The sequence below is a fragment of the Eleginops maclovinus genome, chromosome 11 (assembly GCF_036324505.1).
Source record: "Eleginops maclovinus isolate JMC-PN-2008 ecotype Puerto Natales chromosome 11, JC_Emac_rtc_rv5, whole genome shotgun sequence".
NCBI lineage: Eukaryota > Metazoa > Chordata > Actinopteri > Perciformes > Eleginopidae > Eleginops > Eleginops maclovinus.
In genome coordinates this window covers 6,815,102-6,842,516 of record NC_086359.1, presented here as the reverse complement: position 1 = coordinate 6,842,516, position 27,415 = coordinate 6,815,102, and the positions used below count along the sequence as shown (strand labels likewise).

Here is a 27,415-nt window from a genome sequence, read left to right as displayed (position 1 = left end):
TTATCCAGCGATAGCAATAACTACCATGAAACGTTGGTCTCTCCTTTTATCACCGCAAGTCTAATCTTACTCTACTGTTTTCTCCCATCTTAAGAACAGTTTTAGTAATCTGAGCCCATGCTGAAAGTCAAGGATGGTTAAGCGATTGGTTAATCATTAAATAAATGCTGGTTTTATTGTGTTTGTCTTTGGATGAGGCAGATTTATGTTCTCCTGCTGGAATCTGAAGCCTGTTACATGTGATAGCGTGGTGTTTCAGTTTATGCATGAGTGATGTACAGTAGCGTGTCTTTATGAGATCTGATGCTGGCTGGGAAAAGAAGGGAGGATGTGATGGAGTGATAACAGCAGGCACTAACCTTCTTCCTCTTGATGACATCTGTTTGGCCTCCTCTTTGTCATCTGTTTTTTTTTTGTTATCATCTTTTACCATTTCTCTTATTACAGTGTGGTCACTTTAAAGAGAAAGCAACAGATGATGTCAAGCCCATAATACTGAATTAGGTCACTCGCATTGAATACATTTAGATCATAAAATAGTAGGTATGTTTGCATAAGAAAATGTTAAAATCAACCGTTTTTAATATTGAGTTCTTGTTAAATAATGTTAAATTGTATTACAATATATTCACATACATTTAAAAGCATTTTTTTCAGATGAAATGCTTACCAATATGAGTATTATTTGAATTGAAAGGCCTTTTGTTTGCAATTATTCACATAATCACCCTTCCCTGCAAGGCACTTTGTGATTTTTGACATTGGGCTCTAATTATCAGTCAATTTGACTTTATTTGACAATAATCAAACCCAAACCTCCCCCAAAAATGTCTGTATTAGGCTAAAAACATGCTATTTTATCACTGTATTACTGGTCTGTGCCAACTCTAGCTACGTTGCTACTCTAAGTTTGGTAAGAATGGAGAAGAACCCAGAAGAAGAAATAATAATCAGCCTAATCTTTTAAACTGTAGTATCTGTCACTGCGTAGGATTTTCTGTTGCCTCCCCTCTAAAGAAAACACTGCTGCTCGTTCTCCTCCCCCTTCCACCTCTCTGTGTCCATCGAGCATCTCACTCACTGTCTGTGATGGGGCTACCAACTGAACCATGGAGATTTGTGGATGTACTGTATGTATTGACTTTGTAAATAGTAAATAAAGTAATGTAGATGAACACATATATATAGATCAGACTGTCCTGCCAGACCTACAGCACATCCGCTCAACACTTGATCCTATAAATACATCCCGTGAACAAGTTGCTCTCACAGAGGTATTTTTGTGATGATATGTAGAGATATAGTTTCTAAACTTTAGTGCTGATAAGAAATGGCGGATTACTGTCAGCTGTAGAAATAAATAAAACTCACCTATAGAGATGATTTTACTGCAGATTTTAGGACGCTCCAGCAAAGCAGTGACGGTGAAAATCTGCTATGGTTTGAAGTGGGAGAAAAACAAAAACCCTGTTCACCATCCCCTCTCCTTTTCACATTGTTCTTTCCTCACAGACGAGCGTCTCATTGGCAGGACAGTGTATAGATATATATTTTTGTTCTGAGTGTTGTTGTACCTCTGTTGTCAGTCTCTGAACTGCTTCTCTCACTGAAAAGGAACATATAACGGCAGCTTGGGTCAGTTCATTGATCCACAAAATTAGCTGATGGTGTCAGAGCTTGTGCAATTTAGATTTTTCCCCCCTACGGTTTGTGATGGGGATGGAGGGAAAGTCATTCTGCATTTTAGGAGCACCGGATGCTTGAGGGTTGGAGTTAAAGCTCAAACGAGAAAAAGACACTTAGTTGTGGTTGTTTGAAAACAGATAGTGACATAAGGTCAATATTTAAGAGCCTGAAGACATCATATAAGCTTGTGAGAGAACATGGTTTAACCGAGACAATCTCATAGATATCTGTTGTTAGATTCCTGGATTTATAATCAGAATATGAAACCAAATGATTCCACAATCCTGAACTGTTTTTAAATCTCTCTATCTCTTCTCTCTCTTTCTCTCTAACGCTCTCGTTCACTCCTGTTAACTTGTCTCCTGTTTTTCTTTCTTTTATTGTGAATTTGTGCCTTTTTGTCATCTTATCTTCCAATAACACTACTGTACATTGGAGACGTAAGAAATGAATAAAAAGAAGCAAAGCAACTGTACATACATTTTGATGTGTATGTTTTTTTTACTGAAATGCAACAAAAGAACAGCGATCTTCTCCCCTATTGTGGCACTTACTGTGAGAAGATAAATCATACAGGTTTTTGAGAACAGGGTCCTACAGTCTATGGTCCTACATAAGCAAAACCTGTGAGGAAAGTTACATTCAAGCAGAAACTTCAAGCAGAAATCATCCAATTTCCACAAAACTGTAATAGTGTTGCTCTTTGTTATTTTTGGTACATAAATATATTTTAATGGGCCTGTTTAACCAGGGGTAATACATTTTAAGGCAAGTTAGATTTCCGATTCTTCTTAATGCCACTGTCAAGACCTGAAGCTCAAACATTATCTGGCAATTTGTTCAGAATACATCATAAAGTAAGGACAAAGCCATTTCCTGGTATGTTTAGAAGAAAGTTTGTCGTCCCACATCTCTTGCAGTATGCCCAACATTTGGCTGTAGATTTTTTATTTTAGCTCATGAGGTACTGTAGCAAAAGTCCATAAATCTGGAAAATGATAGAACATTTAAATACAAAAGGCCTTTTAAACATTAGTTGTTACTACACCACGTGATCTGTTATTATCTTCCCGTAATGCTTTGGTTTTTAATCAATAAGTGTTACTGGAAGGACTTGCAAATAAATAGCAAGCATTTTTTTCACGGGCTGGATATGGATCAAAATCGAAAGATATATAAAAAAAGAAATGCATGTACATTAAATAAATAATTTGGTTATTATATCCAAATAAAAAGGGTTTAATAAAAATGATTTGCTGAATGAAAGGTCAACCAAGCGTCTACCTGTAGAGTAATGGTTTTTTGGCCCCCAGTGTTAATATGATTACAAATAAACAGTGGCAGAAAGCAGACACTGCACACACACACATATACACAAGCTCTAACACTGTAAGCAGGGTAAATTAATCAGGTTTGGTTGGCAAAGATTACTTTAAATCCTGATTATGAGGCAGAGGAGGGGCCCGGGCAGAGAGCTGAGACACATTTTGTGAGATGTTGATGAGACTTGGAATCTTTTCTTTAAATAAATGAAAATGATCTATTTCTATCTCTTACTTTGATTAAGGACACGACAACAGTGAGTAAATCCTGGTTTTAAGTGGTGATCTTCCTCCTGGTCCTACCCCTTTTATTATTTACCACACGGCTAACTACACCTGAAAGTTGTCCCTTAGATTACACAGAATTGCCAACTGTCACTGTCTGTTTATTTTTCAGTTTTATTCTGAAATGTTTGACCTCTTTGTGTCTTGTCTAGTTTTACTTCCTGTCTCTACTGTCCCTCCTGTGCCTGATTGTCTGATTGTGTTCACCTGCTACCCCTGTGTTTCACCTCCCCTCCACAGCTGTGTCTTTTGTCTTGTGATTACCCTTGTGTGTATTTTAGTCTTGTCTTCCCTTGTGCTGCTTGTTGGTTCCTCGTTGGTTTTCCCTGGTCGGGCCTTTCTGTGTCTTCTAAATGTTCCTGGTTTGTTCTGGTTTTGTTTGTTACTTTTCAACCTTGGCTGCTCCTGCCGTTTTTGTGTTGTACAAGCTTTTAATTTGAAAAAGTGCAGCTTTACTTTTCAAATGATAAATCATTCATTAGGCAACTTTTATTGTGCACTTCTCCTTTGGAAGAAGCGATAGAAATACTCTGGCATTCTGAAAAATAACCCTTTTTTCTTTTGTTGGATAAGTATTATTTTACCGAATTTCATCTTCACTTTAAATATGAAGTAAGAGCCAGAAGCCGTTCAGTTCAGCGTAGCATAATGATTAGAAACAAGGCAGAATGCTAGCCTGGCTCTCCAATGCTCACAAAGTCCACCTAAAGAACATCAATTAAAAATCAAATTCATGGAGCTTAACGGGGATTTGAACGTGGATTTTGATACCATTGGACAGAGCCAGCCTTGTCGCTCCTCGTTATACAAAGCAAATAGTTTCCTGATTTAAGCCTCATACGTAACGATCAGACATTAAAGAATATCCATTTTAGTTTTAGCAAGGAAGTGTTTTTAAATAAACTAGAAATAGACCTGAGAAATTACATGCTTTCAATAACATATGGCAGTTAATCAGAACTTTGCATGTCAGCACATCTCGGACAGGTTTTGCTTATTATTCCTAAATAAAGAACTACCCATTGCACTGAAATATCACATAGTAAGGGAAAGCAAATCACCCTACGCATTCCATAATGTTAAGAAAGGGAAGGATTATTTGTGAACGTACAAAGAGGGCTTTAGTGCAACAAATATCACGCGTCATGGTGAGATTCAATAAACAGAAATGTCCATTCATGAAGAAGATAATACTCTCTCACCGGGCTGTTAACCAACCTGGGTTAATACCTTGAGCCCATGTTACGCTTTAAGTCCAGAGCAGGTTGTGAGTTGGAGCTTGAAGAGAAACAGCTGAGAACAAATTGCAGGAAACAAAAAGAGAACAGACAGTCAAACAACGGGACTCACCACAGGAAAGCAGGTCCAGGCTCCGGACTCCCCTTCAAAGACGTTCGTCGTCTGTTCACAAGGGGTCTGCGGCTTTTTTGAGACACCACAAGAAAGACCCACAGAGAAAGGTACTGTGCAGAATGGAAGATAATGTTTTTATTTTCAACAGATCCTTTAAACAGAAGGAAGAATCACTTAAGGATATTGAAGAAGAGGCTAATGTGTTTACTTGTTTCTATGTAAAGGAACTGAGGTTCTCAAAGGTCAAATATACAGGTAGAAGTTCCAACCAGTACCTTTATGGGTTGATAGGGTAACAATGACTGGATCCTTTTACTGTTTTTGATATCTTAATCTTAAAACACAGGTCCTTATCTAACAGAATTCTATGGGTTATATGTGCGCTTCAAAATGCACAGGTCAATAAAAAGGTCTTGCCCTATAACATCAGTTCATGAGCTGAATGCTCTTAATGTGTTTCATTTTTGTAAAGCACTTTGAATTGCCTTGTGTTGAAAGGTGCTTCATACAGATCGAAAGTTTGAGGCTTGGCCATTGTTCTGCTAGCTCTTTGGTCGTTTTAACAAGGCAGTTTTATAATGCTGGATGAGGCTTTGTGTTCTTCGCCCTGCACTTATCCTGTGAAGTTTTTACGCTAAATAACTTTTAAAAAAACAATCCCATTAAATGTCTTTTCTCACTGCTGTAATAGACCAGCAAGGTTTCTAAAATACCAACTGTACACTTCCTGCGTAGCACAAAACCAAAAAAACAGTCAGCAACTAGCTAGAGAGCCAGATATTTCCGTCGGGGACCAAAACTGAACGACATTTTGTTGGGTGAACAGAAACAAAACAACAAAATACTGATAATGTAGCTCTGAGTTTGCTGCATGTGCATTTAGCTCACTAAACTACTGTACATGTGAGCATGGTTCTGTAGTATTTGTTATTATTCCGCTATCAATAGGGCATTTACAGACTAAATGATCCCTGAAAATATTAACCATTACAGCACATGCAAATCCAGTCTTTTTTTAAACCTCACAATATTTTGTTGAAGACTTACAAACTGGCTCCCAGGGGAAGTGTTTCTGTTTTTCTACATGTGACCTTCAGGGCATTTGAACTTTGATGTGGATGAAGCTAACCGTGATTTGACATGATTACAAAGCCATTTCAAAAATGACTTTCAGGCTTCTGTGTCAGGTTGTTTTTATAGGGAAATGCTAAGGTCTTCCAAATAAGCTGGCTCTTATAGAAGAGAGTATTTGGTTATAAATACAGGTATATGTGTGTTTCTACAGGGGAGACAATGAGCGCTGGAAGATTTCGGAGCGGTGGTAGAGACAAGTGCAGGTAAGATCAGAATCCCATCAAACCTATTCTTCTTTTCATCTAATGGGCTAGCAATAAAGAGTAGGATGGAACATAAAACAAGAAATAAGAGTTATTATGAGAGAAAGGAAAGACTTCAGACTGAAAAGGGTGTAAGTAGAGACCAAAAGAGTCCATAAAAAGAAGGTATCACCCTCCTGAAAAGTATCCGAGTTGCCTAACCTGTCATAAAAACTCAAATAGCCACCCATTCATCATTTCTCAGTGGACCGGTGAACCCCCGGGGTTATCCACTTAACACCTTTTCGTGCCAAAGAATGTGCCCTAAGTCTCTGCATGTGACACTGTGACGTGAATCGGTATAGGGAGAATTAGGGCACTGAAGATTAGCATTTCTTATTTTGTAAGGAACAAACTCTTTGTTTCTTTCTCTATTGTCCCCGCAGCGGTACAAAAAATGAAAAGACTGGTTGCAATTCTGCCATGAACACTGTGAAACATATAACCGTGTTTGTCAGTTAGATGCAGGACTATCCACGATTGGATCCAGTGATGTAATCCTTGAAATACGGCAAAATAATAAATGACCATTGCTTTTCGAAATTCTTAACACACATGACAACAATCCACACAATATCTACATAAAATAAAATAGTAAAATGATTACCATGATTTTCTATAAACCCCTGCACCTAGACATAATAGAGTTATATATCATAAAGTCTAGGATCTCTAAATGATTGAAGCCAGTGTATAAAACTGTAAACAGTATGCATCTTAGAAAACAGGTTTTAAACACATTTCCAAATAGACCAACTTGCTACTTAATTCATAATTGTACTTAACTAAACCTGGCATCTTATATTGAAATTATTTCACCTGAGGATTATGAGCTTTGTATTTTATTTTGGGGAAAACCTATAAATAACTGTGTTGGAGCTTATAAAACCGCATTTAACCCCCCCACCTCTAGGTTTACAGAGATAACCTTTCACCTATATGGGGAGAGACTGGATTGAGGCCAAAAGAAGCTAATGCTATTGTGCACTGTTGTCCCCTCGCTAATGCGTGATTGGGGGATACATTCATTGTTCAGTGTACTCAGCTGATAGAGAGACTGCTGTATAAACCTCTTACGGATCTGAAGGGTTACTCAAGTCTTGCAACACTACTCATAATGATGGAGGATCAGCCACCAGCCCTATATTCTCTAGGACTGAAAACACACACACACACACACACTCACATGTTCACATGCCCGTCTCCTGCCTGCGATTATGCTCCAAATCTGACTCCCTCTTACCCACATTCCTGTGTCAGCCCCACTGCTTTGTCAGTTGCTGCTCCATTGCTGCATGACCAAACGGGACTTTGCCCCAGAGAGGACTGCACCGGTACAAACAATCTTCCCCCTGGGCTTTTGAATTTTTCATCCTGGCAAGTTTGGACGACTAAATCAGAAGCTGCCTGATGAGAGATTTGACTCAAAGGCATCCATTGATGTTACTTCCAGTGGTCTGAGCAGAGTTGGTCACATCAAATGGCTGCAACCAAATAGGTCTGAGGAAAAGTCAAGCCAAAGGGATATTTTGTTTGATTGCCCTTTAAGGATTGTGCCAGTATCTTCTTTTTGAATACTCTCAATCTCTCAGACATTTAGGAAATACCCTAACAAAGACTAGGATCCAAAGATGGACTTCTTTAGACACAGTCCACGTCTGCGCTCAGACAGCATGAGCAGCTCGGCGTCTCAGAGCTCAAGAACGTCTCAGAGGTCCAAGGTGTTCCTCCGCCAGCGTCTGACCCATCTACTGACCTGCATAGAGGACATGAGCTCTGACGACGAGGCCGGTGAAGAAGTATCCCGCACGCTGGACGAAGCATTTCACCTCTGCGGGGGTTACGGTCCCACAGACGCATTCAGGTTGACATGCGCAATGACTTATTCATGCACACACAAGTTTACAGAGGCAGGAAGTGCTTGAGATCTGGATTTCTGTACAGTTTGACTCTTCATATTGGTTTCCAATTATGAGAGAAAAGACCATTTTGATATTGAAAAAGTATATATTTGTATTATTGTTCCAAACTGTTGAATGCTATACGCTGTTAACATGATTCATTGGCTTGGATTAAAATGTTTTTTCCAATACTTTTATTTGTAGTGTTAAATATGCAGTTGATACCTCTGAGAGTAGTGTTTTTACTACAAGACAAATGATAAAAATGAGGTTTAATTTTCTCTTTTTTTTCTCTTTCACTTGGCTCAATTCTTGCCGTAAATCAAACACTCTGACAGGCTGCACATGGTGACCTGGAATGTGGCCACAGCCGAGCCCCCTGAAGATGTGACATCTCTGATGCAGCTGGATGTCCAGCCCCCAACAGATATCTATGTGATTGGGTAAGAAATAACAAAATGGAAGCTGGAATTTTGCCAAGAAATGAACTGAAGCATGAAGCAAGTATTTATTCATTTAAAGAAATATCACTTGCGTCATTTGTTTGCATTTGTGTGTGTCAGCCTGCAAGAGGTGAATGCCACCCCTGTGAGGTTCATCTCTGACCTGTTAGTGGAGGACTCCTGGAGCCACGTCTTCATGGACACACTGGCACCCAGAGGCTTTGTGAAGGTGGGAGAGGACAGGGGGGGTAAAGGGCAATTACGGTGTGAACTGGTAGAAACAGAAATGACCCATTTGTGTCCTGAGTAATTGAGTGTAAGTTTAGTCTTGAAGGCAGCTTTTTCTGAAGACGTACTGTGTGTATATATAACCACACAGCTGTGTTGCATAAAAAGATTTTGGATATTGTGGACAGCGTGAGACTGGTAGTATTTGATTGTACAATTTCTTCAAGCTGTATATTTGTTCATACAATTGAAGTATCATATATTATGCATAACTTTAAAAAATGTAACAAATTCGCTTTAGAAAAACATTAAGGGAATCGTTCTCCATCTCTGTTTATAGGTCACTTCAGTGAGGATGCAGGGTTTGCTGCTCCTGATTTTTGCCAAACAAATGCATCTCCCCTTCATCAGAAACATCCAGACCACCTACACCCGCACTGGCATCTTTGGCTACTGGGTAAGTTGGGGGAGAGTAATTATACAACCATCACCTAGGTTCAAGACTTTCATTAAATAACAAAGCAGGTGACGATAAAAATGTATTTTGTGGTTAGTGTATCACAATGGTTAGCCCTGTTGGCCCATCCAAAATCCCAATGGCATCACATGAGTTTACACACATTATGAAAGAGCTATTGTGTTTGTTTAGTGAGATGTGCTCCAGTTTTGAGTGAATGAAAGCACAAACAAAGACTAGTGTGGTACACTGGGGAAAACACTTGAAAGACAAACTGTTTATTTCATGTTAAAGTAAATAACATCATCTGGCTGGGAAAAGGCCAAACGAAGTAAAATGAACCTTTAGTTTTCTGCACGTTCATTTTATCAACTTATTTTGCAAGTCTTTGTGAATCTGTACAAATCTTTGACTACACATATTGAATTTCATCCCTTTTGTTTGTCTGTTTCAGGGCAACAAAGGAGGAGTGTCTGTTCGTTTCTCCTTCTACGGCCACATGGTGTGCTTCCTTAACTGCCACCTGGCTGCTCACATGAACTACGCTCTGCAGCGTGTTGATGAGGTCGAGCACATCCTGGAGAAGCAAGACTTTGACATCGCTGACACCCCACATGTCCGGGATCACAAGTCAGTACTATTGTGAACAGACTGTACAACACAACACACACAATGTGAGATATAATGCTCTGAGGGTTGTTAGAGTGTAATGTATAAAAATATATTGAGTTTCCACCTGTCTCACGCAGGGTGGTGTTCTGGTTTGGCGACCTGAACTTCCGTATTGCAGATCATGGTTTGCACTTCCTGCGCTCGTCTATCAACAGCGAGCGCCTAAATTTGCTGTGGAGCAAAGACCAGGTAATGTTTTGGGATTAAACACACATACACACATTCAGTATTGCACACTTACTCATTTTGTTCATGTTCTTGCAGCTTACTATGATGAAGAAGAATGAACCTTTCCTTCAGGAATTTGAGGAAGGGCCATTGAATTTCAAACCCACCTACAAGTTTGACCGTAACTCTGATACCTATGACACCAGGTAACTAATGCAGCAAACAATTATAATTCACAAACATTCTTCACATTTCTCAAAGTTCACTGATTTTTTTTTGTTTCCATTTGAATTTTGCACAGCTCAGTGAAAACATGGTTTGGTTTTAAGTAAGGCACACTCTACGTCTCTTTGTGTTGCATGCCCCACCATACCTTAGTTCTCCACCACTGCACTTTTTCCTGAAGCTTTTGCAACCCCATCACTAGTTGAAACTACAAATGTTTCCCCTTGGAAAGACTACAGCTTGCTTGAGCAGTAAACCCTGATATATAGACGGTATTGGGAGCAGCTTTTTGTCCTTACACTAGCACCATGTGTGTGTCTCTCAGAATTAGCACTGTGGCGCTGCCCCTAACCATGTACAGACCCAGGCCCCTGCAGCGCTGCAGCACCACTCTCTTCTTCCTCCTCACCTCCCTCACCTGGGGGCTGCTCTCTGTGTGGTTGGGGGCCTGGCACAGGGAGCTAGACCCGCCAAGGTGGGTGTCTCCAGAGATATGCCGTGTAAAAACATGAGCGGGCCCTCATATGATAGAACAGGTCCCCTAAAGATTTAAAATCACAAAATAACTGGAGACACTGATAGAAATGACAGAGGTTTAGTGATATAATAACCTTGATGAATTTCAGACATGCTCTGCAAATTCATTATACCTAATACAACTCCCTCCTGCACACTGCACCCCACTGCACCCCACTGCACCCCACTGCTTGTTTTTGCATGTTATGTGTCGTTGATGGCCGGGAAGCTGTAATACCATGAAATGGTATTGTCCACCTCCTGATGTTCATTAATTAATTAATTCACTGTTTGCATACCGTAGCTCTGCATTGCACGTGTGTGTATTGTTCTTGTTCTTTGTTGAGTTCTTTACAAACAAAATGTTTCCAATGCTACACATCTGGTAATCATTACAAATACGTGTTTTCAACTGTTCTCATATTGGAATCTGTGTTCCTTTGCCTTTGCTTTGCTCAGTGGCAAGAAGAGGAAACCGGCCTGGACCGATCGGATCCTCTGGCGCATCAAACCCAAAGCCTTGCCTTCAGAGGATGATGATGACAACGCATCGATTGCTACCTTGGATGAGAGCGATGAGTATCCATTCATGGTCACGCAGGACAAATACACCTGCGACATGAGCTATGGAGTCAGTGACCACAAGCCTGTCATTGCAACCTTCAGTCTGGAGGTGAGAGGAGGCTCATTGTAGGGCTCTACGACTGACTCAAAACATACAAGTCTGTTTTTTTCTGCATTATTAAAGCTCCATGTTTTTCCTCCCCCCCCGCAGTTGAAGAAGTGCTATGACACACCCCTGGTGCACGTATCTCCTCTGGGTGTATGGAGCGCTGACCATGATGCACTTCTTACCTACACCATCCAAGAGGACTTCATGTCCTCCACATGGGACTGGATTGGCCTGTACAAGGTACTAGGACATACATAGAGGGGGAACATACAAACAAACAATATACTGTATAACAGAAAATATTTAAACTCTTGGGGCTGTTCTCCTGCAGGTGGGATTCAAGAGTGCCTCTGACTATGAAACCTTTGCTTGGGTTCGAGAGGAGGAGTTGCCAGAGATAAATGAAGTCATACAGGTAAAGTGAAAATGAGACATAATATCAGGTGTGGACGAATACTTTTTGAGTGTTTTATTATTATTCATGTGCATGTGTGTTTTTGTTGCAGATATCTGTGGACAAGGATGAGATCCCGCTGTTGGGTGGACATTTTGTTTTGGGTTACTACAGTACAAACATGCAAAGCATTGTCGGATTCAGTGCTAACTTCCAGGTGAGTGAGCCATTATCACTTCTGTAGTTGTATGTCAATAACTCATTCATTTAAAATTAGAACAGAGGGTTTTGTTGCAATAACACACATCTGCGTATACTCTATGCATCCACTGTGACTTTGTGTGGCTGTAGGTTTAAGATTTTCATCTTTGTTTTTATCTTGCAGATCCTGGAGTCAAAGCGTGCCGTCATGGAAGGACTGGTTCCTGAGAACATCAATGGTCTCAACTAATGAGAACAAATTCACTGCGCTGTATTTCTCTCCCTTTGGACATTTACCCCAATTGATTCAGTCTTTTAAATGCCCCAACATCAAATCCATCATTCACTGGATCAGCTGATTCAGTCATTAAATAATCGCCACTATAATGTGCTTTCCAATTAACTGGAAACTTCAATTTGTGTTTTCCAACTTTGCCTTTAAGGATTTAATCTTAAGCTTGGATAGTTTCTCTTTGTCGCTGTAATGAGTAGTCCTCCAGCTTTTCCACTGGCCTTTTTTGCCCAATAAATCAAAAATAAAGGAATATCTTAAATGTTGCTTTTAAAAGTAGAGAATATAATGCTGAAGGTCAATAAAGCCCCTGGTCCAATTGTATTTGAAAATAAATGTTTTGGTTTGGTTTGTACTACATATGTGCCAGTGCAGAGGGTTGTACAAAAAGTGTAAGAAAGATCTGCTTATTATGGGGAATTGTTGTATTGAAAAATATGTTAAGGCTTAATGCAGAAGAATATATCTGGTAATTGAGTTAAATGTATTGCTATGTGTAGTTGGACACACGTGTCTTAAGCTCAAAAGATAAAGAGGATGTATAAAATATAATGTAAACATGAATCCTATCCTAAAAACATTTAATGTCCAAAGTGGATGATGAAATGGACATCTGCAATGAGGTGTTTTAAGTCTTATTTTGCTTGAAAAGAATTATGTTTATGAAATCATAAGAGTATTACATGTATCATGACAGACTCTAAGGCAGTGAATATTTTTGATTAATTATTTATCTATCTTACTTTAAATATCTCAATTGTAGTTTCTCACATTGTTGCAGTACAGCACACCTTTTTTACCCCAATGCATAACTGATGATCAATGTCCAAATGTATGTGTGTGGTGTGCGCCTTATTGTCAAATTTTGTCTGATTGAGTGAATTTAGTGATCAAGATGTATGCAATGTAGTGAAATCATTTGTTTATTGAACAGTTAAACAAATTTGAAGAACACTCTATTTGTTAGGGAAGTGCTTAATCTGTGATCATAATATAGGTCTAATACAAACTGAAAACAAGCAGCTGACTGTGAGAGTTCATTGGCATTACATAAATTAGGGTGACCAGATTTGAGGCGGCGAAAAAGAGGACACTTGCGATCGTTGGGGGGCGGGGGGAAGCGCCAGTCAATTTAAGTACACGCTTAATGGTCCCAACAGTGAAAACCGGGCGTTTTCATGAATTTATAAAAACCCCCCCGGACGCTCCGGACAGGACGTAAAAAGAGGACATGTCCGGGCAAAAGAGGACGTTTGGTCACCCTACATAAGTAGAATTGATTTGTGACTTATCGGTACAATTAGATACACAAACACACACAGCACACAAAGCTACACATCAAACTCTTATATCACCGTTTTATCTGACCATTTATGCTGCTACAATACTGTTAATAGTGTTAATGGAACACAGAGTTGAGCACAAAACTAACAGAAATGTAATAGTAGTACAAATAAGTGAGATAGGACGGCAAATAAAGAAAGAAAACAAGTGACGACTGTTCTTACTTTTACAAATCTCCCATAATCCCTTGCGCGGGTCCGTTCATTGACATGACAACTTCTGCTTGGTGGAGTATCTTGCCTGAAAAGAGTCTTGGGTGATATACACGTGGGGAGTTTGAACACATCGCTTCTTCGCTAAAGGTAAGAGTTTAGCTCGTATATGTGCACATTTGATGTCATATAAACATGAACACAGTTGTGTAAACCAATGATGGTTATATTATTTTACTGCGATCACTGCGAAAGGGGGTAAGATGTCCAAAATGTTAGCTAACAGCAGGCTAGCGTAGTTAGCTTTGCTGGTTGACATCAGTGGCACTGGTTGACAAGGCTAGCTAGAAGTAAATAAGTTGTTTAAGGAGTATAACATTAGTAACAATTATACATCGATTTGAAACGTGTTTCTCATTGTCCTGTAACATGCATGATCGTTAATGAGTTGAAGTCACGTTATTATATTTGCTATCAGGTAATGAAAGTCCAGCTAGCTATGTTTCCTTTAATAAAATAGTGGGAAATGACAACACCTAGAAGTAAACTATACTCTCTTGTAAAGAAAGGACTGTTACACATGTGCAAAATACAACGTCATGTTTTGGACTAACATTTAAAACATGAGTTGTCCATGCCTTATCAAGGACTGGATCAGAGTCAGTTTTATTTAGCAAGAAGGTTTACACATACGAGGAATTTTCTTTGGTGTAAATGGTGCATAAAGGATGTTTACCTTCTTCAGCAAAGAGGGCTCTAACAGCAGAGAACAGCCATTCATAGATCTCACAAAAACTAAGAAGCAAAACAATCCTCACACCATTAGCCTGTAGGCCATATTCATAAACATTGTGTACTCAATTAAGTGTATCATACTGGATTATACAGACATTAATGTAACTTACTGTTTTTCAGGTTTAGATCCAAATCTGACGATGGCGAGTGAGGACGTGGAGCGGCTGCTGATCCAGTTTCAGGATGAGGAGGGGGAGGTTCTGGGATCACCTTTTGATGTGCCTCTAGACATCACCCCTGACAAACTACAGCTGGTCTGTAATGCACTTCTACAGAAGGTAAACCAGCTGCCATTATAACATAGATGTAGAATAAAAATTGTCATTAGGCTGTAAACATCTGCTCACAACATTTTCCTATTATAGATTTAATTAATCCTGAATTTATAAACTCTTAAATGTTCTTTAGAATAAGGTAATCTCTCACATGACTTATTTGTAATTGAATCCATTTTTGTTATTTTTCTTTCTCAACTGTAGGAAGAGCCTGTGCCACTGGCATTTTTTGTGCGTGGAGAGGCAGAGGTGGTGTCCAGTCTGGGGTTGTGTGTGAAGGCTCTTCATATCGATACCGAGCAGGTCCTGCCCATTGTGTACCAGCCTCAAGCTGTGTTCAGGGTACGAGCTGTGGCCCGCTGTACCAGCACGCTGCAGGGACATACAGAAGCTGTCATCTCAACTGCTTTCAGCCCCACCGGGAAGTGAGTAACTGAGCGGCTAGCGGTTTTCATCTATTTTGTACTTTATCCAAGAGTCCTCTTGATCTGACATTAAATGATCCTTGTTTGTTTCAGATATCTTGCCAGCGGGTCAGGTGATACCACAGTGCGTTTTTGGGACTTGACTACTGAGACGCCCCACCACACTGCCAGAGGTAGAAATAACTTCTATAGGGCAGCAATGTCTGCTATGCATATTTATTCATCAATTGAAAAGGGGTTTAAGATGCTATTAAGCTGTATTTTTCTTTATTGAAGGACACACACATTGGGTACTGACCATCAGCTGGTCTCCAGATGGCAAGAAGCTGGCTTCAGGGTGCAAGAACAGTCAGGTGAACTGCCAACACACAATGCAGTTTGTGTAAGGATGTATCCCATGAACGAGGTGTATTTATTTTGTTGTGGTGCTGTTTCTTTAGATCTGTCTGTGGGATCCAGTGACGGGTACTCAGTTGGGGAAGACTTTGATTGGACACTCCAAGTGGATCACATGGCTCAGCTGGGAACCTCTTCACCTGTGAGCACTGAACCAATTTCTGTCAATTATTGCCTCATTTACTACTGACCTAAATGCCCTTCGGATGCAGCTTATGATTTGATTTACTTTTTGGAGGCTATTTTTTAAATGAAATGACAGATGCTTTAGTTGTAGGGTCCTGGTCTTGTGCATGCTAGCTAACTTTCACACTGTGTGGTTTACTGGGACAGTTGAGTAGAAAAAGCTTTCAATGTTGTTTGAAGCTACATATGTAGACACAGAAAAGTCAGTTCAGACCTTCCATCATGTTCTCTTAATAGACAATGGTACAGTAATTTACTTTACATACCAATCAAATAAATGCTCAATAAAAGGACAGTAGCTAATGTAATAGAGGCTGGCCATGACATGATATAGCGACTTAATAATTAGATAATGTATTTTAGATTTTGATTTGGGAAACATTTATCTTAATCATTCTGTCCTGATTCACTGTTTGTCTGATCCCCCTCTTCCTCTTCCTTTCAGTAACCCAGAGTGCCGGTACTTAGCCAGTAGCTCTAAGGACGGCTCAATACGTGTCTGGGACACCGTGTTAGGACGCTGTGAGAAAATTCTGACCGGACACACTCAGTCAGTAACCTGTGTGAAGTGGGGAGGAGATAGCCTTCTTTACACTTCTTCCCAGGACCGAACTGTCAAGGTCTGGAGAGCCAAAGATGTAAGTGTGTGTTCGAGACACTTCTTTAAATATTCATTGCCACGGACTCGGTGAATCAAATGAGAGAGACGATTCATCTGTGAGACAAGTCAAATACTTAATGTGGATTAACCTCTGCTTTTTTGGGTATAGGGCGTCCAGTGCAGGACTCTGCTGGGTCACGCCCACTGGGTGAACACCCTGGCTCTCAGCACAGACTACGTCCTGCGCACTGGAGCCTTTGAACCTGCAGACGCCACTATCAACCCCAAGGACCTGACTGGATCATGTAAGGATTATCTTACTTCTTTTTTACGAAACTCTGTTTATACAATAATTGCTACACAGAAGAAGCTGTGTGGCTAGAGGTTTTCATGTAACAAGTATCTTTCTCTCCCCTAGTGGAAGAGCTGAAGGAAAAGGCTTTGCAGAGATATAATAAAGTTAGGGTAAGTACCGTTTGTTCTCTGTGCTTATGTGTTCTAGTCTGTATTTCCTTTGTATCAGTACTCTAACTCCTGCCGTCATGCCACAGGGTTCAGCTCCAGAGCGCTTGGTGTCCGGCTCAGATGATTTCACCTTGTTCATGTGGAACCCTGCAGAAGACAAAAAGCCTCTGGCCAGGCTGACGGGTCACAGCGCTCTGGTCAACGAGGTGCTCTTCTCCCCAGACACCAGGCTCCTCGCCTCTGCCTCATTCGACAAGTCCATTAAAATCTGGGACGGACGCACTGGAAAGTGAGTGAATCTCATATCGTTATTGAATCCATGTGTAATACTGCTGTTGTCCAGGTGATGGTGCTGTAGGCATAAGACGTTTGTGAGTATAACTGAGCGATTCATTATTTCTGACTGGCTTTTTCCAAAGGTACTTAATATCCCTGCGTGGCCATGTGGGTTCTGTGTATCAAGTGGCTTGGTCAGCAGACAGCAGGCTGCTGGTCAGTGGCAGCAGCGACAGCACGCTTAAAGTTTGGGACATCAAGACTGGGAAGCTGAATATGGACCTGCCTGGCCACGCTGATGAGGTGAGGGAGGAAAAACATAATAGCTGTGTATTGATTGTAGGGATGTCAATGACAGAAAATATCTTTGACCGCTTAGGATTATAAGGGCTGGTGCCAAAACGAACTGATTGTGAGCTTGTTCGCCTTATTGTGTTATCTCTTGTGTATGTAGGTTTATGCAGTGGACTGGAGTCCTGATGGACAAAGAGTGGCCAGCGGCGGGAAAGACAAATGTCTAAGAATGTGAGTGAGATGCCATGAAGCAACCTTTATCTTTTTTGTCTGTTTTTTAAAGTCAACATGTTGACTCTCAAGGAACTTGTTGACCTTGTTTTATTATTCTAGATGGAGAAGATAGACACCTCTACTCTCCCTCCTAACTTCGGCAGAGGATCCCACATCTTCTCCTCTCAGGAAGCCCGACAGCTGGAGCAAAGGTGGCTAGGCTGAACCTAATCCCCCATTGGGCTTCGTTACACTGTCGCTGATAGCATTGTATCAAGGGGCGCTAACCTCGTCATGATGGAAAAGCCCTCTAAGGTTTGATACCTATGTGAGAATAATAACGACGCAACGCCCTAAAGCTGAGTGGGAATGTAAAACTGGGGAGTTTCGAATCATCAGAACCTACATCCATGGAGATCATTACTAAGAGGCTACACTGTAAAAACTGTAAAATGTAGGTCAGTGTTAGCATCTCAAATTCAAAGGGTTCCCATTGATGTGCTTATTGTTTTTGTTCAGTATGGCCCTGACATGTAAAAAACTTACTCCTAAGTTTCAATCATAGTGCCATGCTTGTATGCATGAGCCACAATCATTTTTATGTATTTAATTATAAATACAGAATATAATCTTAAGTAATGAATGAGATGAGATGTAAAAAGGATTTAGCCCTACTAGAGGAACTATATACTGCAGGTGAAAGGTGGATGGATGTGGCAACAGGTGGGAGTGTTTAATACCTTCCCCTGTGATTTTAAATGACGTCCGCGCTCGCCCTGCACCTTCAGCCTTTAATCTTCTCTGCCAGCAAAGCCTCAGTCTGCTTCCTCTTTTTTTTTTCTGCAACCAGCTCCGATCTCTCTGATCCATCACTGATAGCATTGTGTCAAGGGGCGCTAACCTAGTCATGATGGAACAGACCCACGTGAGAATAATAACGATGCAACGCCCCATTGTGGAAAAACCAGGTCCACCATTCCAGCAAAGATAACCTGTCTGTATTCGACCCGCTTTTTGAATATTTCATATGAATAAATATTTACATCAAAGCATTTTCAAAACATAATTTACATTACCTACTTGACCACACTGTCTAAAGAAGCAGCTTTAGATCAGCTGTTTGATGCAAATCCTTGGAAGTGTTTGAGGAAACCATCAAGTAAAAGAAAACCCCCAGTACAGGTTCCACTTCATTGAGGCGTTACAGGAAAACAATTAGTAATATTAGCAGTTATTTGTATTAAAGGAGAGTTGTGCATCCATATTTAAACATACGAACACTTCCAACCGTAATCTCTAAATGATAGGCTTTTATGTGCGTAACCACACATTTCCAAAGTCACACAGATCAGGTTTCTCAATCAGTTTATTGAAACAATATTTTATCTAAAGCTTTTCTGAAACTTCAGATGCTTCTCAATTCTTTTTCATTCCAACATATTTCACACAAATCCTTCACTCCGCCCAACAGGATCTTCAGAAATGCGATTGATGAAATCTGATATGTTTATGAAAAGCAGCACACGCATAGTAAAAAATGTGCATTAGTTAATACAAAACAAAATGGTAAAGACATGAGGATTGAACAATATTTTTGTTGCTTTTAAAATGTAATAAAGATTTGCTTCTATTAGGGATATTAAATTGGAGATTCTATTGAAGTTTGGCAAAGGCGACTAAAAGGCTTCAGTGCAAGGCTTTTATGGTGCAACTAGTTTGATTCAAAACCAAGCCTTACTGTTATGTCACCTTGTTGACGTTCAATATATGTAAACACTTAATTAGACAAGTGCGATCAAAGATGGCTAACAAACTACTTCATCAGTAAGTGTACAAAATTCTTGTAAAGCAGTTAGGCTTGAGGTAAACAATATTAAAGTGACTAGAGGAGGGTAGGATGAATCAATAAGCACAGAAAGGCTCAAACGCACTGAAGTCATATGGCTTACATAGTCTGGCATGTTGTTATCTTAGGTAAATGTGTATTCACTTTTATATTTGAGGCTGCACACCAGCAGCTGCTGGGAAATAACAGCCTGACTGAGCGTCTAAACAAAGCATTACTGGTCAAATGTTCCCAAATAAAGCCTTCACACGCAGCTGTCAAGGACTCAAAACACACTGAGCATATAGTAACGTGTGGAATGTTGAAGATGTAACGTTGACCTCACTAACTTCTATTAATGAATCATCTCTTGTTGTGCTACATTGGGGGTTGTTTCCTAAAATGTGTGCTCAATGATTACTTGTATCAGGTTTTAACACTTCGATACAATCTGCAAGAAAGGTACTGACTCCAGACCAGTTTGTGTACAAGGCGAGCCACTGTCAGCATATAACAGGACAGATGCCACATCGAGATCCATGCAGCCAAACAGAGCAGTGGGCCATGAAATACGCAATGAGCCGTATCCTCATCACCAAGACACAGTGAGGAAATACTGCTAAAGATGACCCCCACAAGCACAGTCAGGTAAGCAATTACAACATAGAGAGGTGTTGAAATACTGCACAGACATTTTAAAGTACTGCAGCAAGCTTGTTTGGGTGCAGTAACATCTCTGTTTTCCGCTCAGTATAGTAAGTACTCCGTGAATCAAAAGACACATTTATGGTTCAAGTACAAAGTGTTCACTCTACAACATGTACCATAACAGCCATGCAAAGTTAAAACAGACATACGTAGTATCCCTTTTTTGTTTAACCCACTAAAGTTCTTCTCTTATGTGAACCTTTTGGTTAATAAGGTTTCTTTAGTCTCGGAATTTGCCTTTTCCTATTCTTCAAAATAAAATCCCCCTGATTCCTAAGTCACACCGAGCGAGAAAGCGTAGAATTGCAAAACTGAGCTGTTTAGTTCTACCGTCCGCGCTTCCTCCCTTACTTTTTTTGCTGTATTTATGGTTACATCCTGGATGATGAGTGAAGACTGGTCATGATGAAGAGTCATCTCCTCAAGTCAATGGAGAGGGTCATTAACTTAAATAGAGGTGTTCAGTTGTGCGTAGCATGAGGCACTGGTCTGTGCTTTCCTCTGGATCTCAGTCACAATCTAGCCATTCTATTGCGTCTTCCACACGTTGTTGAGTAGTTTGACGACCTCCTCATAGATGACAAAGACTATTGCCACGTCCAAACACACACGGCCAAGCCTTGGAACTGTTCCCTTGTAAAACCTGGGGACAAAATAGGGTCAGGTTAGATGGTTCAGCAAAAACTAAACCAGACAGTGTGATTCAGGCGGAGGGTTACTCACGCCTGTGGTCCTTCATTCTTCAAGATCTGGAAGGCACAGTCGACTGTGTTTTTGTAGCGATGGGCCTCCAATCCCTACAGAAATAAAAGTGAGTTTGATGAACGGCAAAACATGGAGCATAAAATCAACAGTGTGTTTGTTTCCTACCTGCATCCTTGTCTTCACCACATCCAGAGGTGTATTTCCAAAAACACTGGCAGCTCCTGCCGTCGCTCCAAAGATTGCTGTTATAATGGGGTGCATGTCTCGGCTTGGGTCGTCACCTTAAAGGCCACAAACGAAAGTTGGGTTTGTGGAGAATGGACAGAAATGGGAGGAGAATGCATCTATCCTTTAATAAAATCAAATAAGTGTATACAAAAACAGGGACATTGGCTTTTATTTCGCAGTCGGTAGGCTTTCTCACCTTTGTACCAATTGCGCAGCAGGTTCATCACATAGAATCGGATGGCCTGATTGGATCCTTGTTTCAGCACAGTCGCTGTCAGACCTTGATATGTCCCCCTCACACCTTTTTTAAAGAAGACAAACCCGCATACATGAATATTGGTAGATACTAGCAGCCAATAAAAAGGAGCAGGGCTGACAGAAGATGTAACACGTTTTAGTTTGTGTGAGAGCCATTTCCCCCATTTTTACTCTTACCCTGTTCTCTGATAATCTCACTGATTCCGTGAAAGAAGCCTCTGTAGCGCGGTCTGAGCGAACACTGGTCATGGATCATCTTCACCTGGAGGACAAGGGGGAGGGAAAACCTCATCAACACGCCACTGTTTATTCCGATTATCGTTTCTCAAAGCTTCCTACAGTCAAAGAAATGTGTAACAGCATCCAGCCCCTCTGACCTTCAGGGTCTCCATGGGACAGACGACCACGATGGCCTCCGCTATACCTGCTCCTAAACCACACACGAGGCTCCGCGTGTTGTCAAGTCGACCCGTGGCGTCTCGCATTGGGTTGCTGAGCATCTCAAACGTGCCAAACCTTTAGAAAAACGGAAAAGCGACTGTGTTTTGATTTTCTTGCTCTACAACACTAAATCACGGTAGTATCAGTAAAGCATCTCCAGTAGGTTTGTAATTAGGGGTTTAGTTGACTTTTTTAAAATCCTTACGCAAAAGTAGGAACCATTTCATGTCCTTGATAGTTAAAGTGTAAGAATTAGCTGCATTTGTTACTCAATGGTATGTAAGATGAAATATCCTTAGGTTTGAAAGAGTTAGGTGTACAAAACCACACATGTGATGCAATCACTTTCACATCTTGGAAATAGTGAGGAAAAGAACAAGGAATAATTTAAGGGAAATAATCTGTAGATCAATAAGGAAGATACTCCTTTTTTCAGCCTTTCAAATGTGTCACTGCTTAGACGAGCTACTGTATATCATGTGTGCATCTTCACCTCACTGCAGACTTGGGTATTGATCCATAGAGCAGGGAGCTGAGGCCTCGATACAATCCTCTCAGCCCGTGATCCTGCACGGTTAACTTCACACAGTCGCCTAAACACACACACATACACACAGCATTCAGGAGTGAGTAACCCATCAGAAGACTTGCACACAAACCTGCAGTCAGGCAGAAGTCATACATGACACAGTGACCTACCGATCCCTCTGTATCGAGGTGGGTTGGCTCGCTCATCTAGCTGCAGCTGGGTCTTGACATATTCTGTGGGGAAGGTGATACAAATCTCTATTCCTCCTGCAATGCCACCTGAGTGTGGAAAGAAGAGAGACGATGATTTGTAGACTCACGGTGCAGAATTGTTCTTGAATGTTCTGGAAGCAGGGAGAACTTACATGCTTTCATATTTCACTATTTAAATATGAGATTGATTTTTTTTATTTTTGCAGTGGTGCTGATGGTAGATAGTTCCTGCTTTGTGGATAAATAAATGCTATATACACAGCCTGCATTCAGTTGGAAGGTGTAGCTAAGGGTTACTGATTGTATTTGCTTCCAATTATTGAATATGCAGCTGTTAGAATCATTTTCGATTATTACAAATATAAGCTTAGCAATAAAGAAATTATGAAAAGACATTCAAGTATTGTAGCTTCGCTGCTGGCCGAGTGCGTTTTGACCCAGTTCTGCATGGATAGCCTCTTTGAGCGACAGATTGCGATTAGTCTGTGCTGTGCAGGAAGCAAAAGGCTAATATGAGGGCTGTATTAATATTTGCGTTTCAAAATCAACCTGCAAGGATGGCTTTTCCAGGATGCGTGAGTTTCCTTCCTCCGACCGCAGCGGCCGCCAGGTTTCTCCTCGCCGCGTACGCCCGCTGGTGGGCGGGGAGAGAGCCCAGCCCCGCCGCGACCAGACGCTGCGATGGAGGCTGCTGATGGTGAGCTGAGCTCGGGCATCCTCTCCCGACAGCGCCACTCTCACACGGCCCCTCGCACACCGAAAACGGCTTCAGTAGTGAGGACATGTCGGTGTTCAGGTGCTCGTTAAAGAAATCTGTCTCTGTGGCGACGGTCCCACAAGGACAATGTCAGACGACAACAAAAACACAGGATGGTGGAGGCTCACAGGGACCATCAATATTCAAATGGCAGTCAGGTGATGGGGCAGGGCATTGCCTCACCATGCTGCCTAATGCCATTACTCAGTCACGTGACTGTGCGTGAGTATTCGCGACCAATCAGGAGGAGGATGGTGTTTTTCATGTGGCGATGTCATTTTGTAGTCTGTCACCGTCAAAAAACTATACGATAATAATCTACCATCATTTAACAATATCTGTATACGTTTGATTGAAGTGAGGCAATCATTGTTTTGTTCATTTTTATATCAGACATTACCTTCTAATCTAATACATGTTATATCAGTCTTAAAAAGCTGATATAACCTTTTTCATATTACTAAACACACCAAAATATAAAGTAGAGTATGTGAAATATATATAAAAACAAATAACGTAAATATAATAGAAATATATATATATACTCCCCGGCCCAAAAAAAAGGTCACAAGCCTGTGGGGGGGGCAGTGCTATGATCTGGGGTTGCTGCAGTTGGTCTGGTCTAGGTTCAGCAACGTTATGTGCCCAAAGAATGAGGTCAGCTGACTACCTGAGTATACTGAATGACCAGGTTATTCCATCAATGGATTTTTGCTTCCCTGATGGCACGGGCATGTTCCAAGATGACAATGCCAGGATCCATTGGGCTCAAATTGTGAAAGAGTGATTCAGGGAGCGTGAGACATCATGTTCACACATGGATTGGCCACCACAGAGTCCAGACCTGAACCCGATTGAGAATCTTTGGGATGTGCTGGAGAAGACTTTGCGCAGTGGTCTGAATCTCCCGTCATCAATACAAGATCTTGGTGAAAAATGTATGCAAGACAGAAATAAATGTTGTGACATTGCAGAAGCTTGTGGAAACGATGCCACAGCGAGGCGGTCCAACGAATATTTGAGTGTGTGACCTTTTTTTTGGCCAGGCAGTGTATTTACTACAACAATCTGATGGAAGGGATTAAACTAAAACTAAACCATGTGACATGTTCATGCACACAATGCATGGATGTGTTTAATACATTTGTCAATAAACTATTAAATGTCAAGTATGATTACAGTAAAAGTCAGGTCTGCAGATATATCTGTCGTGTATTAATAGTAGGTTGCAATAGAAAAATAATGAGGTATCAGATCCAGAGATTTGTATTCGAAGATATACAATATTGTAATAGGTAGGGAGAAGAAATGAAATGTACAAGATTAAAAACAAACAATAATAAAGTACACATAAACAATAGTTTGGTTTATTGCTTAATCCATGCTTCCTAAAATAGTGCTGTAGCCATGCCAAAGCACACACACACACACCCTGCCTCCCCCAATCACCCTTTACAATGAAACTAGGTCAGTGTTTCCACCCACAACCCCCACTCCCCTGTGTCAGAAAAGTATAGACTGACACAGGGAGAGCCAGTCAGTGTAAACATGTCCAAACTACAATTACCAATTGTTGATCCTTTATTTAAAGAAAACAGATGACTTTAATGTTTATTTTTATTTTATATTTTGGTGACAACATGTCTACATACACCTGCAGTTACACATACGGATAGACTGTAGCAAAAAAATCCAGTTCAGGAGGGAGATGTCGGTAGGTAGACAATACTTTCTCCAACAGGGCTTGCTGCTCTTCATGGTCCTCTTCTACTGAGTAGACACTCACCTGGAAAACAGGATCAACAAGAGCATTAGTATGCACACAGATCTTGATGTGTGTGAAGATTCGGACAGGATTTATCTTTCCTCTCACTCTGATCGTGTTGAGTAAGCTCTTTTTTGACAGCCTGATTTTCAGTAGTTTCTGCACAGTCCTGATTTCCAGGAAAGCCCAGACTTTCAGCTGCTCCAGAAGATCACAACATTTAACCAGCTTCAGCAGCTCGTCATCCAGTAATTCGCTGCAGTTTGCCAGGTGCAGGGTCAGATACTGCAGATAAGCAATATACAAATTACCAACAACACAATAACTTCCCATTTCCACAAACCCCTTCATTGCCTGCCATTCTTAACATGTCCACCAGATGCCCTCACACTTTTGAACCAGTCTCGCTCAACTGACCTTCCTCAGCAACCAGTTTCCCCTTTCCCAGCCCTGGAGTATTTAACCAGCCGTTTTTCACTTTGCCTCCAAGTCAAAGATGCCATGTTGCTTTGGATGTTTGCTGGTCACTGGAGCCTGAACTTAACCCATATTCTGACCCTGTACCTGCCAGTAAGGTAGGATTGTCCCTGTCTACATCTTACTGCTTATGGGTCTTTCCCGTGTTGCCTCGTGCTCATATCCAATTGATATTTATGGAGAACTATTTTTTATTTCAAAGCATTAACAAATCCCACTAAAAATGGCCTGAACTGTCACACAGTTTTCGGGGAACCTTCGGTTTAACACGATCTCTCTACAGTGCTTCGCACCCTTACCTTCAGACTGTGCCTGAACTGAGGCAGCATGCGATGGAAGAGACGCCTGGGGCTCCATTCTTCGTCGGCAGAGTAGAAAGCTGTCATGCTGAAATCAACGAGGGGAATCTCAGGCAGCAGAATCCTTGCAAGTCGGTCATTGTTGAGGATTTGGTCGACTGTAATCTTGACTTTCAGGCCCGGGCAGCACGATGCCAGGGATTCCCAGGAGTCACCGCAAACCACCTAGACAGAAAAGGTCAAGCAGAGACCGGGATGAACAAAGGAAACCTTGGGGATTTCAACTTTCACCAGTGATATTTTATTTTATCTTCTCTTTTTTCTGTTTCAGCCTTTGCTTATAATCAGGACTTCAAAACAAACCATCCACCTTTTGCCATCTATGTAAGCAGATACACTGTTTTTGTGGGGAATAGTCTACAGAACCAATGAATGTCATCAAGTAACGTTAATCTATTCTTTGCGTAATTACCTGTTCATGGGGCACATTCAAAGAACACCACAGGGAAAATGTTTGCAAGGGGACGAAATTTCTCCTTCCTTGCGCTCTGTGCTGCAATGCCACTAGGAGCTCATCTGACAGACAGGAGTAGCTCAGGCTCAGGTGGGTGAGGCCTGTCATGAAGCTCAGGGTTAAGGGCATTTTGGAGTTACGGTAGACTGGCAATTCACCAGAAAAGAAACCCTTCAAGTCCAAAGAAGAGATGTAGCAGCATTGGTTGATGCGCTTCTGAGACTGTGCCAGGGTGGAAAGCAGCGCCAGACCCTAGAGGTTAAAGGATCAGGAATCAGAAACTAATAACTTTTTTTATGAGCACTCTGCTAGTGAAATCTTTGGCCCTTTTTTAGTAAGGCACCCGTAACAGTGACATATCTACTGAAACATCATCTTTGGTGTTGTAGTCACCGGATTCATGCCAAGTTTCATCCCGTTCAGACCAACGGAGGAAAGACTTGAGCCTTGACTGCAGAAGAATTCAATCAGGCAGTAAACTATAGAGTTTCTGAGCCCTAACGACCAGCAGGGCCGGTCCAACCCCAGGTTTGTGAGGCAGACAGACTTCAGTGACGCCCCTGCTCTGTGGAGACAAAATAATGTTTGATTTGGAGAGTCGTCAGTTACAGTCTAATGTGGGATTTATCGGGTTTGAGATGGGCTTTAAGAAAACACTCTTCTTTACCTGGTAAGCTCATGAAATAGCGCCCTGATTGTTTTCACCAGTCTCCAGGCTATCGAGTAACTGCATGGAGGATTCAACAACACAGCCAACCTCTCCAGGAAGACTCCTCGACGCTGGACATAGGCCACAGCAGAGCGGTATTCAGACTGCCTGTGCTTGGACGGCCGGACATTGAGGAGAAAGGTGTGGGAGCGCCAGAGGGAGGGAGAGTGCATGACATTGTGCCAGCGGTGACAAACCAGGTCTGCACTCCTGCGATCCCGGTCATCAAGAAACTCAAACACGTGCCTCAAGCACAAAGCAGGCAGTATGTCCCAACTCTCTGAGCTACACCCTGCGTCACTGAGTACTTCTCCAATCTCTTCTTTATTGTCCTCATCTTCATTGTTTTGCAGTGGGATTAACTCCTCATTCAT

At 41.2% G+C, this 27,415-nt stretch overlaps 4 protein-coding genes across 5 annotated transcripts; 2 read left to right on the top strand and 2 right to left on the bottom strand.

Annotated features, from left to right (window-relative positions):
• The first annotated feature begins 4,327 nt into the window (after nucleotides 1-4,327).
• On the top strand, nucleotides 4,328-12,516 carry inpp5kb (inositol polyphosphate-5-phosphatase Kb). Of its 2 annotated transcripts, XM_063895247.1 has the most exons (14): nucleotides 4,328-4,753; nucleotides 5,932-5,983; nucleotides 8,262-8,366; nucleotides 8,487-8,595; nucleotides 8,935-9,051; nucleotides 9,506-9,681; nucleotides 9,801-9,912; nucleotides 9,988-10,097; nucleotides 10,193-10,219; nucleotides 11,092-11,305; nucleotides 11,408-11,545; nucleotides 11,637-11,720; nucleotides 11,812-11,916; nucleotides 12,085-12,516. In XM_063895247.1, exons 2-14 carry the CDS (start codon nucleotides 5,940-5,942, stop codon nucleotides 12,148-12,150), a joined length of 1,407 nt encoding a protein of 468 aa, XP_063751317.1. In that variant the 5' UTR covers nucleotides 4,328-4,753; nucleotides 5,932-5,939; the 3' UTR covers nucleotides 12,151-12,516. The 2 variants fall into 2 exon arrangements, with proteins under 2 accessions (XP_063751317.1, XP_063751318.1); XM_063895248.1 differs by lacking the exon at nucleotides 10,193-10,219.
• Nucleotides 12,517-13,688: 1,172 nt separating this feature from the next.
• nle1 (notchless homolog 1 (Drosophila)) lies at nucleotides 13,689-18,663 on the top strand. The gene is made up of 13 exons (XM_063895246.1): nucleotides 13,689-13,838; nucleotides 14,604-14,761; nucleotides 14,963-15,183; nucleotides 15,277-15,356; nucleotides 15,460-15,536; nucleotides 15,624-15,721; nucleotides 16,211-16,403; nucleotides 16,536-16,671; nucleotides 16,785-16,831; nucleotides 16,918-17,120; nucleotides 17,251-17,410; nucleotides 17,562-17,632; nucleotides 17,735-18,663. Exons 2-13 carry the CDS (start codon nucleotides 14,624-14,626, stop codon nucleotides 17,745-17,747), a joined length of 1,437 nt encoding a protein of 478 aa, XP_063751316.1. The 5' UTR covers nucleotides 13,689-13,838; nucleotides 14,604-14,623; the 3' UTR covers nucleotides 17,748-18,663.
• Nucleotides 18,664-18,962: 299 nt separating this feature from the next.
• Nucleotides 18,963-23,401, bottom strand: slc25a1a (solute carrier family 25 member 1a). The gene is made up of 9 exons (XM_063895249.1): nucleotides 23,070-23,401; nucleotides 22,479-22,586; nucleotides 22,273-22,372; nucleotides 21,716-21,854; nucleotides 21,516-21,600; nucleotides 21,277-21,381; nucleotides 21,018-21,133; nucleotides 20,871-20,944; nucleotides 18,963-20,790 (listed from the first exon to the last, which is right to left on the bottom strand). The coding sequence occupies exons 1-9, from the start codon at nucleotides 23,302-23,304 to the stop codon at nucleotides 20,676-20,678; spliced, it is 1,077 nt and encodes a 358-aa protein (XP_063751319.1). The 5' UTR covers nucleotides 23,305-23,401; the 3' UTR covers nucleotides 18,963-20,675.
• Nucleotides 23,402-24,880: 1,479 nt separating this feature from the next.
• On the bottom strand, nucleotides 24,881-27,415 carry LOC134872140 (F-box only protein 39-like). The gene is made up of 6 exons (XM_063895291.1): nucleotides 27,000-27,415; nucleotides 26,726-26,897; nucleotides 26,291-26,584; nucleotides 25,819-26,043; nucleotides 25,151-25,327; nucleotides 24,881-25,063 (listed from the first exon to the last, which is right to left on the bottom strand). The coding sequence occupies exons 1-6, from the start codon at nucleotides 27,413-27,415 to the stop codon at nucleotides 24,938-24,940; spliced, it is 1,410 nt and encodes a 469-aa protein (XP_063751361.1). The 3' UTR covers nucleotides 24,881-24,937.